Source organism: Salpingoeca rosetta (assembly GCF_000188695.1).
Source record: "Salpingoeca rosetta unplaced genomic scaffold supercont1.10, whole genome shotgun sequence".
NCBI lineage: Eukaryota > Choanoflagellata > Craspedida > Salpingoecidae > Salpingoeca > Salpingoeca rosetta.
Window position 1 is genome coordinate 1,700,376 of NW_004754924.1, and position 13,190 is coordinate 1,713,565.

Sequence of the window (13,190 nt, forward strand, 5' to 3'; positions counted from 1 at the left end):
GACGAAGCGGAGGCATCCTGGGTGTGGAGACAAAAGGTCAGGGACGCGGAGAACTGTCGTGGTGCACGGTCGGGGGATGGGGAAGAGAATGGTGTGGAAGTGTTGGTGGACGTCGTGTGTAAGGATGGGAAAAGGAAAAAATGAACTTGCCGCCAACAAAGCAGCAAGGGCACGTGGATTAGGCACCACCATAACGTACTCACAGCAAAGTATCTGGACAGTACGTTGCATGTTGGCTCGCGGGACACGCTATGAGATGTGGTTTTGCAAGCAATGGATTGCGTACGCCGATGTCGGACATGAACTGCACACACACACACACACACACACACACACACACACACACACACACACACACACACACACACACACACACACACACACACACACACACACACACACACACACACACACACACACACAAAACATGCAAGTGGTGTTGTTTGTTTTCCCGCCATAATGTTATGTCATGAATGATGCCACTGTTTTCTGATTTGTGCTGCCTATTGGCTTGATCAGCGAGGTGGAAGGGTAAACACACACACACATGCACAGAGCCCGCGCTGAGCTGGTACCCTATGACCCTGTTGCAGTTCAGTGTTGACCTTGACAAGGACACTCGATTGCACTCCAAGCAAGAGATGTTTGAACACACCGCTTCCCGCCAAACGAAAACGAAACCAGTTCAAATTCTTCCCGCCAAGCAGTGAAGACTGAAGTCAGTTTCCCATTTTCTCCGCACGATGATGAGTGGCGGTGTTGTGGGTGGTGGAAGCATGCAGAACAGCAGCACCACAGGTGGCGGCGGCATTGGCTCCGCCACAGGTGCTGGCAGTGGTGGTGGTGTTGCTGTCACGACTGCAATGGCTGCCACGGCTGAAACGACGACACCCTTGATGGCAGCGCTCATGGCACAGGCTGGTTTGGAAAGTAGCAGTGGCATCGCATCCCCCGATCCCTGGAGAACCTGCAGCGCAGAGTGAGTTAGTTCCACAACGGCCTGGTGGCCTATGTGCATGCGATCCCATCGTTTGTGTTGTTGTTCGGCCCGCCATCCCCCCACCTCACCGCCAACAAAACCAAACACTCACAGAGCCACATGGGTCGCCTCGCCCTCGATACTCTCCATTAACACGTTCACAGGGAAGCACGGCAAAGGGATGAGCATGGTGCAACGGCGTTGCACTGGGCCATCTGGTTCAGTAACGTCGAAGCCTTTGAGGTCTGTTCAGCCCAACAACACTCTCTGCGATCGCAAGCAGTCTCCGTCCACTGCCATCTTGCTGGCCGTCATGAACTCCGACATACTTACCGAGAGTAACAATCGCTGGTGTGGTGGAACCGTGTAGTGTTTGCTGAAAGTAGCGCCGGACGTGGCACGCGCAGTCACAAAGGAGGGGCACACCCCGCTCATGTGGGCCTGCGTTCGTGGTAAGCAGCAGGAAGAGGGCGTACAGCGTATAGGCCTCTCTGCACCTTGCGTTTGTCCTTGGTCGTGCAAGTGGCGGCGTCTGCTGTGCGTTGAATGGGTTTGTGCAGGTTGCCTTTGTCGGAATCTTTGTGGCTTGACTGTGTGCCTTTTTTTGCTTCTCAACACAACGCACCCGCGCTGCGTTGTATTGGCAGGGGAAACAGCATACACGCTGCACTTCCTGCGGGCCCTCACTGCAGTGTATCCTGAAGGCGTCCATGATACCGACACCAACGGTCTCACCACGCTCATCCTTGCCATTCAGGTACACCGCGTGCGTGTGCATGGTTTCGTGGACGGCGTGAGTGCAAGAGGGCGCACGTGCGTGCGTACATGTGTGTGTATGTGTGTATGTTTGAGACCAGTGCAGGTTCTATTTGTGTGCGTGTACTGCCTGCTTGCTGCGCGCGCGCGCGCGTGTGTGTGCGAACACAGGTTGCAAGCACATATCAATCAATTATTTTTTGCTGACGGCGTGCTGCTCGTACTCGCCACTGCACCCACCGCCCAATCTTACACCACCTCTGCAGGGCGTGAACAAGTTGGCTGCGTTGTTCCTGCTGTATCGTGGGGTGGATCCCAACGCAGCAGACAAGAGCGGGGCTGGCCCGTTGGCGTGGGCCGCTTTTCTCGGCGACGCCGACTTTCTCTTCCTCCTCGCCGTGAGCGCACCGCCTGTGGGAACATGCTGGCGTGTGTTGGGGCCCATTGATGCCTCGCTTCACACTTGCCTGTGCGTCAGGGAAGGGATTATTTCGCGCGCGCACACACTCACACACACACACTCACACACACACTCGCGCACGCTGTTCTGTCATCATCTCCATCGCCTCCAACACTGTTGTTCTCAGGGATCCGGCGCAGATGTGAACAACACAGACAGCAAAGGCATGACGCCTCTACACAGGGCTGCACAGCGGTGCGTGCGTGCGTGTATTTGCATATGTGCATGTGCATGTGCATGCGCGCGTGTGCGTGCGAACATTCATGGACATGTGTGTGTGTGTGTGTGCGAACATGTGTACTCGTCTCATCCACCTGATTTCTTCTGATTGTGTTTCGGTCACTTCACCTCACCATGACTGTCTTTGTGCTGCATTCCCCAACTCCCCTCAGGGGCCAGCACAAGTTTGTCGCCTGCCTGCTGGATTGGCCGTTCAACAAATACGGCGTGAAGCGTCACGTCCTCAACGCAGACAACCTCTCCCCGCTCGACATTGCAAAGGTGTGCGAGAACTGTCGTTGCATCGCACGTGCTCGCCACCATGCCACACACGCACACACACACACATACACAATGGCTCTCTCTCTCTCTCTCTCTCTCTCTCTCTCTCTCTCTCTCTCTCTCTCTCTCTCTCTCTCTCTCTGTGGCACCCTTCTTATCCACACACACACACACACACACACACACACACACACACACACACACACACACAATCTCTCTCACACACAACCCTCCCTCCCCAACGATCAACAGGAGATGCACCACGAGGATGTTGTGAGGAAGATCAAGTCTGCAGCCCGTGCGCCCTCTGCCCTCAATCCCCGCGCATATCCCAAGCGCTTTCCCCGCTTCTACATCACTGCCGTTGCACTCTGTGCTGGCCTTTGGCTTGCATACCTCCTCCCCGTCACTTGGTCTGACCACCACCTGCGTGCTGCTTCTTGTCGACTCGTGTTGGCTGTCGGCTGTCGGGTGTTGGGTGTTGGGTGTTGGGTTCACTGTCTACACGCTCGCTCGCGTGGTTGCAGGTGAAATACCACTTGCTGCGGTCGTTGCAGTGTGATTGATGTTGAGGGACAACTTGATGACTCATTCCTCTCCACTGCATGTGTGCACGTCATGCTGTTCAGGGAATCGCTCACGCCGTCGTACCACTACTTTGCTGCGTTCCTCCTCGTCACCTGGCTCGCTAACTGGCTCTACATGATCAAGGTACCAGAAGAGCGTGGCATGCGTGCATGAGCAAGTGTGTGTATGCGTGTATGGGTGTGTGTGTGTGTGTGCTTGTGTACTTGTTCTCTTGTGTTTCGTCGCTCGTCTGCACCTCCCTGTATTTCTTTGCTTGTTCCTTTCCTGACCACCATCAACAACTTCCACCACTGCTGCTACTTCGACGGTCCACGTCTCCGACACTCTGACACGACCACCACCACCGCTGTCGCCACCACTGCTGCTTCAGATTGATCCTGGCACGGCAACAACGCATGCAGCGCAGCACCGACTGCGCAAAGCCGTGCTGGAGAAGGGGGCGCACCTCGACTCTGGCGACATCTGCTACACATGCAAGATCATCAAGGTGTCTACACAACACACACAAAGCACACACACACACACACACACACACACACAAAACACACACACACACACACACACACACACACACACACACACACACACACACACACACACACACACACACAAACACACACACGCACATCCACGAGGGATTCGATACAAGCGTGCGAGGCATGGGTGTCTATGCGAACGTGGATACGTATGCCGGTGTCACAATTCATCCCACTCGTGTCTGCGCTCACTTCTATCCATCCATCCGTCCATCCATCCATGCATCACTACGTACACCACCACCGCCGCCACCGCTATCAGCCGCTGCGCTCCAAGCACGATGCTGTGACCAACGCGTGCTTCTATCGCTTCGACCACTTTTGCGGGTGGATTGGGGGCGTGGTAGCAGAGGACAACTATCCAAACTTTGTGCTCCACGTCTACATCGAACTCCTGGGCCACCTCCTCTTCCTCCACATGTGCATCCAGGTGCGGCTGTGATTGTGATTGTGTCAGCGTGCGTGTGTGTCAGTGTGTGTGTCAGTGTGTGTGTGATTGTGATTGTGTCAGCGTGCGTGTGTGTCAGTGTGTGTATATGCATGTGTGTGTGAATATAGGATGAGTCACGACTGTTCCTCGCAAGGGTGATACACACGATCCCTCTCATCTCGCGCACTCACGTATCATGTCTTCACCCAATACGCGTCAAACCCGTCCATCTTCCTCAGGCCCAGCGTCAAGAATCAGCACTGCAATCGCCGCTCCTCGTCCTCCTCTTCCTCGCGTCTCTCGCCGTCAACACATTTGGTGAGCACGTCGCACATGTGTACACAGGAGTTGCGTGGCAGAGGATGCCTGGTGTGTTTGTGTGTGTGTGCGTGCGTGTATGTGTGTGTGCGTGTGTGTGTGTGCGTGTGTGTGTGTGTGGTTGATGATTGGTTGTTTTAAATCTCGTGCACTGCTGTTTGTTTGTCGCCTGTGTACGTGCACTGCTGTTTGTTTGTCGCCTGTCTACCCACCATTTGTCTCGCTCGACACCCTGCTCACCTCACACCCCCATCAATTGTGGTTCCAGGGCTGGTGTTTGCTGGCATTTTGGTGTACGAGCATACGAAGATGGTGACAACAAACATGACGACAAACGAGTACATCAACCGCAGCAAATACGACCACTTTGTCAAGCAGACACGCAAGGGCGCCCGTGAGTCGTTGCTTTCGATATGTGGAGTCGTATTGCGGTGCTGTTCGCCTTGTTCTTCGATAGATTCACACACACACACATACAAAACGTACTCCATCTCATCTTCACGCACCCTCCCATCACCCTCTCCCCATCTCCCAACACGCACCTGATTGCAGAGTTTGTGAATCCCTTTAACAAGGGCGTGTGGCACAACTTGAAGGTGATGCTGACGCGAGCGCCTCGCCGCCGCGTGTACCACAAGGACGGATCAATCACACTTGCGCAGTGACGCTGGTGGCGGTGACCTGTGCGTTGACGACATGTGTTGTGGTGTGTGTGTGTGTGGGGTGTTGTTGATAGGGGAGAGGATAGCGTGGTGCGTGGGCGCATGCTGTACACGTTTTAGTGCATGCGTTTGTTGTCAGTGTGAGCGCGTGTGAATCATGTACATAATATGTTCCTAGAACAGCAGCGAGATGACGTGACGTGTGTGTTTGTTGGTTTATGCGCGTTTACATACCAGACCGTGCGTGTGCGGGCATGTGTTAAGCGGATGCTCGTAAGCGTTAAGAACAGCAATACACCCAAAAACAAACACATGGCAGGCAAAGAGTAGCGTGTGTTCACACGCAAGCAAGGAAGAATAAGAGCGGCGGCCCGCAAAACAAAGGAAGAGAAAGGGGCCTTGCCACCAAATAACCAGTAGCCAAAGGTGATTAAGCTACAACGAACACAACTTCAACCAAACAAAGCGTGGTTGGGACAAACACAGGGACGTCGGCACACGCGCTCAAACACACCCTCTCCAAACACAACACAACACAAGACAACACAACACAACACACACTACACAGGCTCACTCGTACATTCATCACACACACACACACACACACACACACACACACACACACACACACACACACACACACACACACACACACACACAGACAGGCAACCTCATACACCCGTCACATGCCCATTTTCTTCTCAACGAGTTTCCGCTTCCACTCTGGCATGTTTGCCATCTCCTGGTGTCGCTTCTCTTCTTCCTCTTTCTTCTTCAACATCGGCGCCATTGCTGCTTTTCGCTTCTCCTCCTGCGAACACACACGCAGGAACACAGGCACGATTGGGTTGGTTGGAAGGCACAGGTGAGAGTTCGAAACCGCCATGAAAACGTGGAATTGACAGCACCAACAGCAAACTGGCGCCAAGCTCACATACAGTGCGCATACACGGTACACACACACACACACACACACACACACACACACACACACACACACACACACACACACAGGACGACGCTACACACCTTTGCCATGAGAATCTTCTTCTTCCACTCTGGGACGCCTGCCCACTTGGCGGCCTCATCTGCCTGCGCCTGGCGATCTTTCGCCGCGGCCTCCTCCGCCTTTGCCTTCTTGCGAGCAGCAATCAGCGCCTGCACTGATGGCTTCGCACCACCCGTGTCACCCTGCTGTGTTGGTTTGGGCGATGTTGGTTTGGGCGCGGGAGGAGGTGGTGGCTGCTTTACTGCCGAGTTTGCCGGCTTGTTCATCACAGCGGGCGGTGGCGGTGGCGGCAGGGGTGGCGATGTTGTTGATGATGATGGTGATGATGATGATGATGATGTGTCTTCACCATCCTTTCCTTGGTCAACCGGCTCGTCCTGTGATGCAGTAGGTGGCGGCGGCGGTGATTTTGATGGCGTGTCTGTCATCGTCTGTCGTCGTCGGTTTTGTCGCATTCGCAGCTCGCTCATCATATCCATCGGCTCTTTGCGGGCAGCAGCTGACGGTGGTGGTCGCATTGACAGGTAAGCGTTGGGGAAGGATGAGCATGTGGAAGAGCAAGCGTGAGATCATGTGTGGGAGTGAGGTCGTGTATGAGGTGCAGCAAGCACTGACATCCAAAAAAAAAAAAAGACAGACAGACAGACACAGCAGCGCACTGACCAAAGGACACAAAGCACACGAGTGCAAGTCAAAAGCTAAAGTCACGCTCTCGCCGCAAGTACCGAGTCACTCTATCAACACGAATGCAAACATCCAAAGAAAACAGACGGTACATGCAGTAACACGCCACGTGGGCACACCTTTTGGGCTCGGCGCTCTGTCCGCAGCCTTTCGCAGCTTGACGCCACCTTGAATTGCACTGAGCAAATCTGCTCGCCCGTCCCCATCGCCGCTGCTGTTCTGTGGCGATGATGACGATGTTGATGATGACGGTTCCGCCTTCTTCAGCTTCGCGCCCTTGAGCGCCGCCAGCAGTGCACCGTTCCTTCCTCCGTTGTTGTTGCTGTCTTCTGTGCTGCTGCCGAGTGGGCCTGGCGGCGGAGGAGGCGGTGGCGGTGCAGTGGCGGTGGTTTGGGATGTCGAGGGAGGAGGAGGAGGTGGTGGTGGCGGTGGTGGTTGCTGCTGCTGCTTGGTTGGTGTTGCTGATGATGCTTGGGGAAAAGGAGGTGGTGGGGGAGGTGGTGGCGCTGATACAGCTGTCTTTGGTGCCTGCACTGACAATGCTGATGGTGGAGGAGGAGGTGGGAGTGGGGCAGAGGGCTGTTGCGATGCTGACGATGCTGGCGGTGCTGCTGGTGGGGGAGGAGGTGGTGGTGGTGGTGGCGCCGCCAATGTTGCGGTGGCCTTGGGAAGCGATGGAGTGGGTTGGGCCTTGGGTGCAGGTGGCGGCGTGGGAGCAGCAGGTGCAGCAGGTGGCCGTGTTGATGCCGGGGCTGAGGATGGGGCCATGCTTGCTCTGCGCTTGTTTGCTGCCGCTGCCACTGCAGCAGCAATGCTGTTGCCTGATGCTGCTGCTGGTGGTGGTGGCGCTTTGGACACTGGCGGCGGAGAGCGAACAAACATGTGCAAATAAAGCGAGGGCGAGTGAAGGAGTGAGCGAACAAAGAAGAAGCAAGAAAGAAGGCAGGGAGACAGAGAGAATTGGGCTGCGGTTGAGAAAAGGGAGGCGAAAGATGTGTACACGAAGGAGAAAGCCACAATAAATACATACACGTGTGTCGGCTTACCTTCCGAGGGTGTGGATTGGTTGGCTGGCTTCAGTTTTGCTCCCTGGAGGGCTGCAGCCAACCCACCGCTTGCTGATGGTGACGGCGCTGGCGATGTTGTGTTGCTTGGCTGCTGTGGCTGCTGTGGTTGCTGTGGCTGCTGTGATGGAGCCGGTGGCGGCGGTGGTGGCGGCGGTGGTGCTGGACCACCTGTCGGAGTTGATGCACTTGTTGTTGCTGGTGGTGCTGGTGGTGCTGGTGGCGGTGGCGGTGGCGGTGGCGGTGGCGGTGGCGGTGCGGTGCCTGCACTTGCGGTTGCTGCTGGCTTTGTTGTGGTGGTTGGCGAGGTCACCGATGCCATGGCCGCAGGTGGCGGTGGCGGTGGCGGTGGAGGTGTGGATGTTGTTGATGTTGCTGGTGTTGTGCTGGTTGCTTGCGATGCCGGTGGCGGCGGCGGCGGCGGCGGAGGTGGCGGTGCTTGTGTCTGTGGTATTGGTGTGAGCGGAGACAGTGGTGCCGCTGATGCAATGCCGCTGGTCGCTGACGAGCTTACACTTGTCTGCTCCTTAACGCTCGTGTTATCTCCATGCTGTCGTTTATGGCCATCGCTTGGTTGCTGCTGTTTTGCGTCCCCAGCGCTGTTGTCATCACCATCGTTATCGTCGTCCTTGCGGGCTACCGCTGATGGCTTCTGCATGGGTGGTGGCGGCGGTGCACGGCGACGTCGTTTGCTCACCGTGTTCTTATCCTTCAGCTTCTTCGAGAAGCCAGTCACAATGGTGCTCTCTGCTGGTGCCCGTGGTGCCCGTGGTGCCTCTGGTGCCGTTGCCGCCGACAACGATGACGATGCTGGTGCAGCGGTGGTTGGTGTTGCAGATGCCGTGGCGATGGTGCTCTTCGCAACGGTGTCTGAGCGATCACGCATACCCTTGTGCTTGGCCGTGTGTTTCTTGCTGTCGCCATCCTCCTCACCGGCCTCTTCCACGAGCGGTGCGTGCTTCAGCAAGTTCTTCACGCGCTTGTTGAGCTTCTTCTCTGCCGCCTTGCTTGTGCCGGCATCGCTGCTGGTACGAATGCGTTCCTTGCTCTTGTCCCGCAGCCGTGAGAGCCATCCGAACGACGACCGTCGTCTCGGCTTCCCGCCCTCCTGCGCCTCGCTGCCCTTGCGTGACGCCGCCACGCTGCTGGTGGCACTGCCAATGCTGTCGTTGTCGTTGCTGTTGCCGTTGGATGCCGGCGGCGGCGGAGGTGGTGCGCGCACCGCTTCCAGCGAGGATTGGCGAGCTGTTGTGAATGTGGGGCGGGATGCATGAACAAAAGTGATGGGCAAGTGAGGTTGAATGGGAGAATGACGCAATTGAAGCGAATAAGAGAATGAATGAGAGAGAGTGTGTGTGTGCGTGTATGTGGATGTGGATGTGAGTGAGTGTGTGGATACGAGTGAGTGCTTGCGTGTGAATGTGGGTGAGAGAGTGTATGTGGTGTGGATGTACGCTTGCGAACGTGGATGTGAGTGAAATGTGAGCGTATGCATGGAGGCAATTCTCATTCGAAAAAGAAAGGGAGACTGGGTTCCAAGCAAGAGCCCACGAGTGAGCCAAGCCCCATCGCTTCTTCTGTCTCAGCGTGCACAGTGCATGCAGTTGTATCGTACCCAGTGCAGGCATGTGTTTTGCCTGAAGTGTTTGGCGTCGCGCCGGCTTGTCGTTGCTCCTGGCCATTGCTCGTCTCGCTGTTCGCAACTGCTGCTGCAACACGGCGTCCTCATCCTCATCTCCTTCATCGTCCGTGTCCACGTACTCGTGATCATCATCGGCACCATCATCATCGTCGTCGTCGTCGTCATGATCATTGTGGCCATCATGGGGGCTGTCGCTGTCATACATTCGGCTGCCACGTCCACTGTGCAGCTTGCTCTGTCGCCGACCTTCCTTGTCGCCTTTCTTGCGCCAAAATGCCTGTTGGTTTGGGGGGAGGTTGGTAAGTGGTGCGTGTGTGTGTTGAGAGGAGGGGGAGGGGGTTGGTTGGTTGGTAGGTTGGTTGTGTAAGCAGCAACTTGGGCGGGCGGAGTGTTGCATCAAATCAGCAAGGCCGAAACACGTGCAGCAGACCGTGTGTGGAGGACACGGCAGGAACATCGCTGGGCAAATGCCCCACCAGCGTACCTTTGAAGCCATTGGGATGAGGGCGCCTGGAGCGATTTCATCGTCGGCGACCCAGGGCCCGGCAGGCTCGACGTCCCACGGAGGACACGGCTCGTCTTCGTCCACGTTGGTGCTGTTTTCGTAATCAAAGACGCCCTCGTCGTCCAGTCGAAGCTCGAGCGAGGTCACGGAGCCACGGTTTGGCGGCAGGGGCGGCGGTGGCGCTGCGACGCGGGTGATGTTGCGTGTGCATGTGAGTGTTTTTGTGTGATTGTGTGTTTGTGTACATGAGCGCGTGTGAGCATGTGAGTATTTTTGTGTGATTGTGAGTGTGTGTACATGTGCGTGTGTGAACGATTGTATATGTGAATGGGTATCAAGTTCGTAATGCATGTTTGATGATGGAGAGAGACACAATTATTGGGGGACGATAACATTCTCCATGGCTCACTCATTCGCGCGCGTTAACACCCACACACACCCACACACACACACAGACACAGAGACAGACACACAGGCACACAGGCACACACACACACACACACACAGACGCACACACCTGGTGCTGCTGGTGCGTCCTGCTTGACGTCGACGCTGTAGAGCGGGTTGAGATACACGCCCGTGTTCTTTCGCTTTGCCTGCAGCTGCTGGAACTCCAGCTTCTGCGCGCGTTTCTTCAAGTGCTCCTCGTCATCATAGTACATGCGCCGCTCGCTCGCCTTTTTCAGAAAGATCTGAAGGTCGTTGGCGTTGCATGTGGGCGAATGATGTTGAGGATGAATAGGGGTGAGAAAGTATGTAGATGTGTGCGTTTGTGTGAAGGTGTGAATGGAGATGTGTGCGTTTGTGTTAAGGTGTGTCGATGTGTATGAATGTAGATATGCGCATGGACGTTGTGTTGTGCGTGGTACGCTTGTCCATCGCACCTTATCGACGTCGTCCTCCAGCAGCTCCATGGCGGGCTCGTCGTCATCAAGAAACACGGGCTCTGCGGGGGAGGGGGAGTGCAGTGGGATGTGTGAGGTACAAATCGATCGGAGTGTGGCGTGTTTGAAGGTACAGGCCCCACAAGCACAAGCACACACAACACCAAAAGTACACACGCACACGCACACAAGACCAAGCGTGCGCGCACACACACACACACACACACACACACACACACACACACACACACACACACACACACAAACACAGAGCACGCACACACACACACACACACACACAAACACAGAGCACGCACACACACACACACACACACACACACACACACACACACACACACACACACACAAACACAGAGCACATTGTTGTGCAGACAAGAGCAACTGACCTCCTTGACGTGTGAAGACCATGAGGCGCCACTCCCGTGGATCGCCAAGGGTGTTTTTCTTCTTCACAATGTAGTCAACCACCTCTGCACACGTGCCCATCTGGTCTGCCTTGACACTCCTGCAGGAGCGCGAGTGAGTGAGGGTAGGTGAGTGAGAGTGGGTGAGACAATAAAGGCAAGTCATGCAACAATGAACGAAAGCCTTTATCCTTCACGCTGCCACACACTCATACACTCACGCCTTCACCCACCCCCACCACACACACACCCACACACCCACACCCACACACCCACACACCCACACACATTCAGAATGCACTGACTTGAATGTGCCGTCGCTGAGGTAGACGCGGACAATGCCGAGGCCCATGAGGCCGTAGATGTGTGGGTTGCTGTTCTGCCGGGTGTTTGGGATGCCGGAGTTGATTCCTCCACCACAATCGGAAGCGGCAGGGCTCGTGGACGAGCATGCTGGGTTGTGGTGAGCTGCTGCGGATGAGGCAGCCTCATGTTTGCGGCGCCTTCGAAACATCCTCGCTTCAACTTTGTTGTTGTTGCTGGGTTGCTGTTCAGCTCAAACCTGGGCCACGCCGGGTATGGTGGCGACAGCGAGCGTAGTCCTTCAAACGTGCGTGCGACAAAGAGCGCAGTGGGTCACACACTCACTCACACTCCAACACTCCAACACTCCAACCAACACACTCACTCACACTCTGCGTGCTCAGGGCTCCTTCTCTCCGTCTCCCTCTCTTGCGATCTCAACCAGTCAATTAGGTGTGATGGCAACAGTGCGTGTCTGTGTGGTCGTCTCTTGTGTGGCTGTGTGCAAAGTGAATGCGGCTGTGTCGCTGTTGCAGACAGCCGCAGCCACAACCACCAACCAGGCATGCCATCGCCACCACCAGCACGACCGCCCTGACAGGCAGAATGCACCGTCATCCAACGCATTCGATCCACCGATAATTGATTGAAGATTTACACAAATTGTCCAAAATGGATGACGTTGGCTATGCGCTTGTGCGAAGGCAGGCAAGAAGGAAGAAGAAGAAGACGAGCAAGACAAGCGAAACAGGCAGCAGAGCTGGAGTAGGGAAACTGAAAGACGAAGCAGCAACAGCAGAAGAAGAAGATGTGTTGATTGTGGAACGGTCGCCCACAAAGCGCGCCATCATCGTCTGCTTTGGTGCGCCGTGCGTTGTGTGTGTGTGTGTGTGTGTTTTGTGTGTGTGTGTGTGTGTTTTGTGTGTGTGTGTGTGTGTGTGTGTGTGTGTGTGTGTGTGTGTGTGTGTGTGTGTGTGTGTGTGTGTGTGTGTGCGGGTGTGTGTGTGTGGGTGTGGGTGCACGGGTGGGCATGAGCTTACATGTCGTGCGTTGGGCTTGTTCGTTCGTCTTTCGCAGCCACTCACCTCGGTTTTGTCTTTCATTTCACGTCACTTTGCTAGGCATGGCCGTGCTTGGCTTCTTGGTTGGCCTGTGGCACCTTTCATCGTACGCTGGTTGGGTGTTTTTCTTCGCAACGGCGTGTCTTGCGTCTGCCTTTTGGCCAGAGACACAGGTGCGCTGCGTTGTGTGCTTGTGGTTGCTTGTGTGTGGGTGTGTGCGTGTGGGTGTGTGTGTGCGTGTGTGTGTGTGTGTGGTGGTGTGTGGGTGGGTGTGTGGTGGTGTGTGTGCATGTGAGCGAGTTTGACAGCTTCTTTCGTTGCAGAGTGTCAAGCGTTCGAGCATTTCCTCTTGCTCCTTCACAAACACACACGCACACACACAC

General features: G+C 55.5%; 3 protein-coding genes across 3 annotated transcripts in view; 1 reads left to right on the top strand and 2 right to left on the bottom strand.

Moving 5' to 3' along the window:
- PTSG_12200 (uncharacterized protein) overlaps positions 1-309 on the bottom strand; it is a 6,863-nt gene extending 6,554 nt beyond the window's left edge. Inside the window, exons 1-2 of the mRNA XM_004994700.1 lie at positions 204-309; positions 1-53 (exon numbers count right to left, since the gene is read on the bottom strand). The exon at positions 1-53 is cut by the window's left edge and continues 140 nt beyond it. Of these exons, the coding sequence (XP_004994757.1) occupies positions 1-16 (16 nt within the window). The 5' untranslated portion in view covers positions 17-53; positions 204-309. The remainder of the gene's footprint in view (positions 54-203) is intronic.
- A 430-nt stretch (positions 310-739) lies between these two features.
- PTSG_04668 (uncharacterized protein) lies at positions 740-5,540 on the top strand. Its single transcript, XM_004994701.1, has 14 exons — positions 740-979; positions 1,144-1,222; positions 1,350-1,431; positions 1,627-1,736; positions 2,002-2,133; positions 2,323-2,390; positions 2,588-2,696; positions 2,949-3,109; positions 3,326-3,407; positions 3,655-3,771; positions 4,083-4,250; positions 4,490-4,568; positions 4,837-4,962; positions 5,121-5,540. Exons 1-14 carry the CDS (start codon positions 744-746, stop codon positions 5,231-5,233), a joined length of 1,662 nt encoding a protein of 553 aa, XP_004994758.1. The 5' UTR covers positions 740-743; the 3' UTR covers positions 5,234-5,540.
- A 330-nt stretch (positions 5,541-5,870) lies between these two features.
- On the bottom strand, positions 5,871-12,282 carry PTSG_04669 (uncharacterized protein). Its single transcript, XM_004994702.1, has 10 exons — positions 11,749-12,282; positions 11,426-11,544; positions 11,019-11,080; positions 10,652-10,826; positions 10,114-10,316; positions 9,603-9,906; positions 7,970-9,232; positions 7,043-7,780; positions 6,260-6,738; positions 5,871-6,041 (listed from the first exon to the last, which is right to left on the bottom strand). Exons 1-10 carry the CDS (start codon positions 11,955-11,957, stop codon positions 5,913-5,915), a joined length of 3,681 nt encoding a protein of 1,226 aa, XP_004994759.1. The 5' UTR covers positions 11,958-12,282; the 3' UTR covers positions 5,871-5,912.
- Between the last annotated feature and the right edge of the window lie 908 nt (positions 12,283-13,190).

Coding starts and splice junctions, on each gene's coding strand:
- PTSG_04668 (XM_004994701.1), top strand. CDS start 744: ATGATGAGTGGCGGTGTTGTGGGTGGTGGAAGCATGCAGAACAGCAGC. Junction 980..1,143: donor TGGAGAACCTGCAGCGCAGA/GTGAGTTAGTTC, acceptor ACACGTTCACAG/GGAAGCACGGCAAAGGGATG. Junction 1,223..1,349: donor GTAACGTCGAAGCCTTTGAG/GTCTGTTCAGCC, acceptor GGAACCGTGTAG/TGTTTGCTGAAAGTAGCGCC.
- PTSG_04669 (XM_004994702.1), bottom strand. CDS start 11,957: ATGTTTCGAAGGCGCCGCAAACATGAGGCTGCCTCATCCGCAGCAGCT. Junction 10,317..10,651: donor GGACGCACCAGCAGCACCAG/GTGTGTGCGTCT, acceptor CCCGCGTCGCAG/CGCCACCGCCGCCCCTGCCG. Junction 6,042..6,259: donor AGAAGATTCTCATGGCAAAG/GTGTGTAGCGTC, acceptor GTGTGTTCGCAG/GAGGAGAAGCGAAAAGCAGC.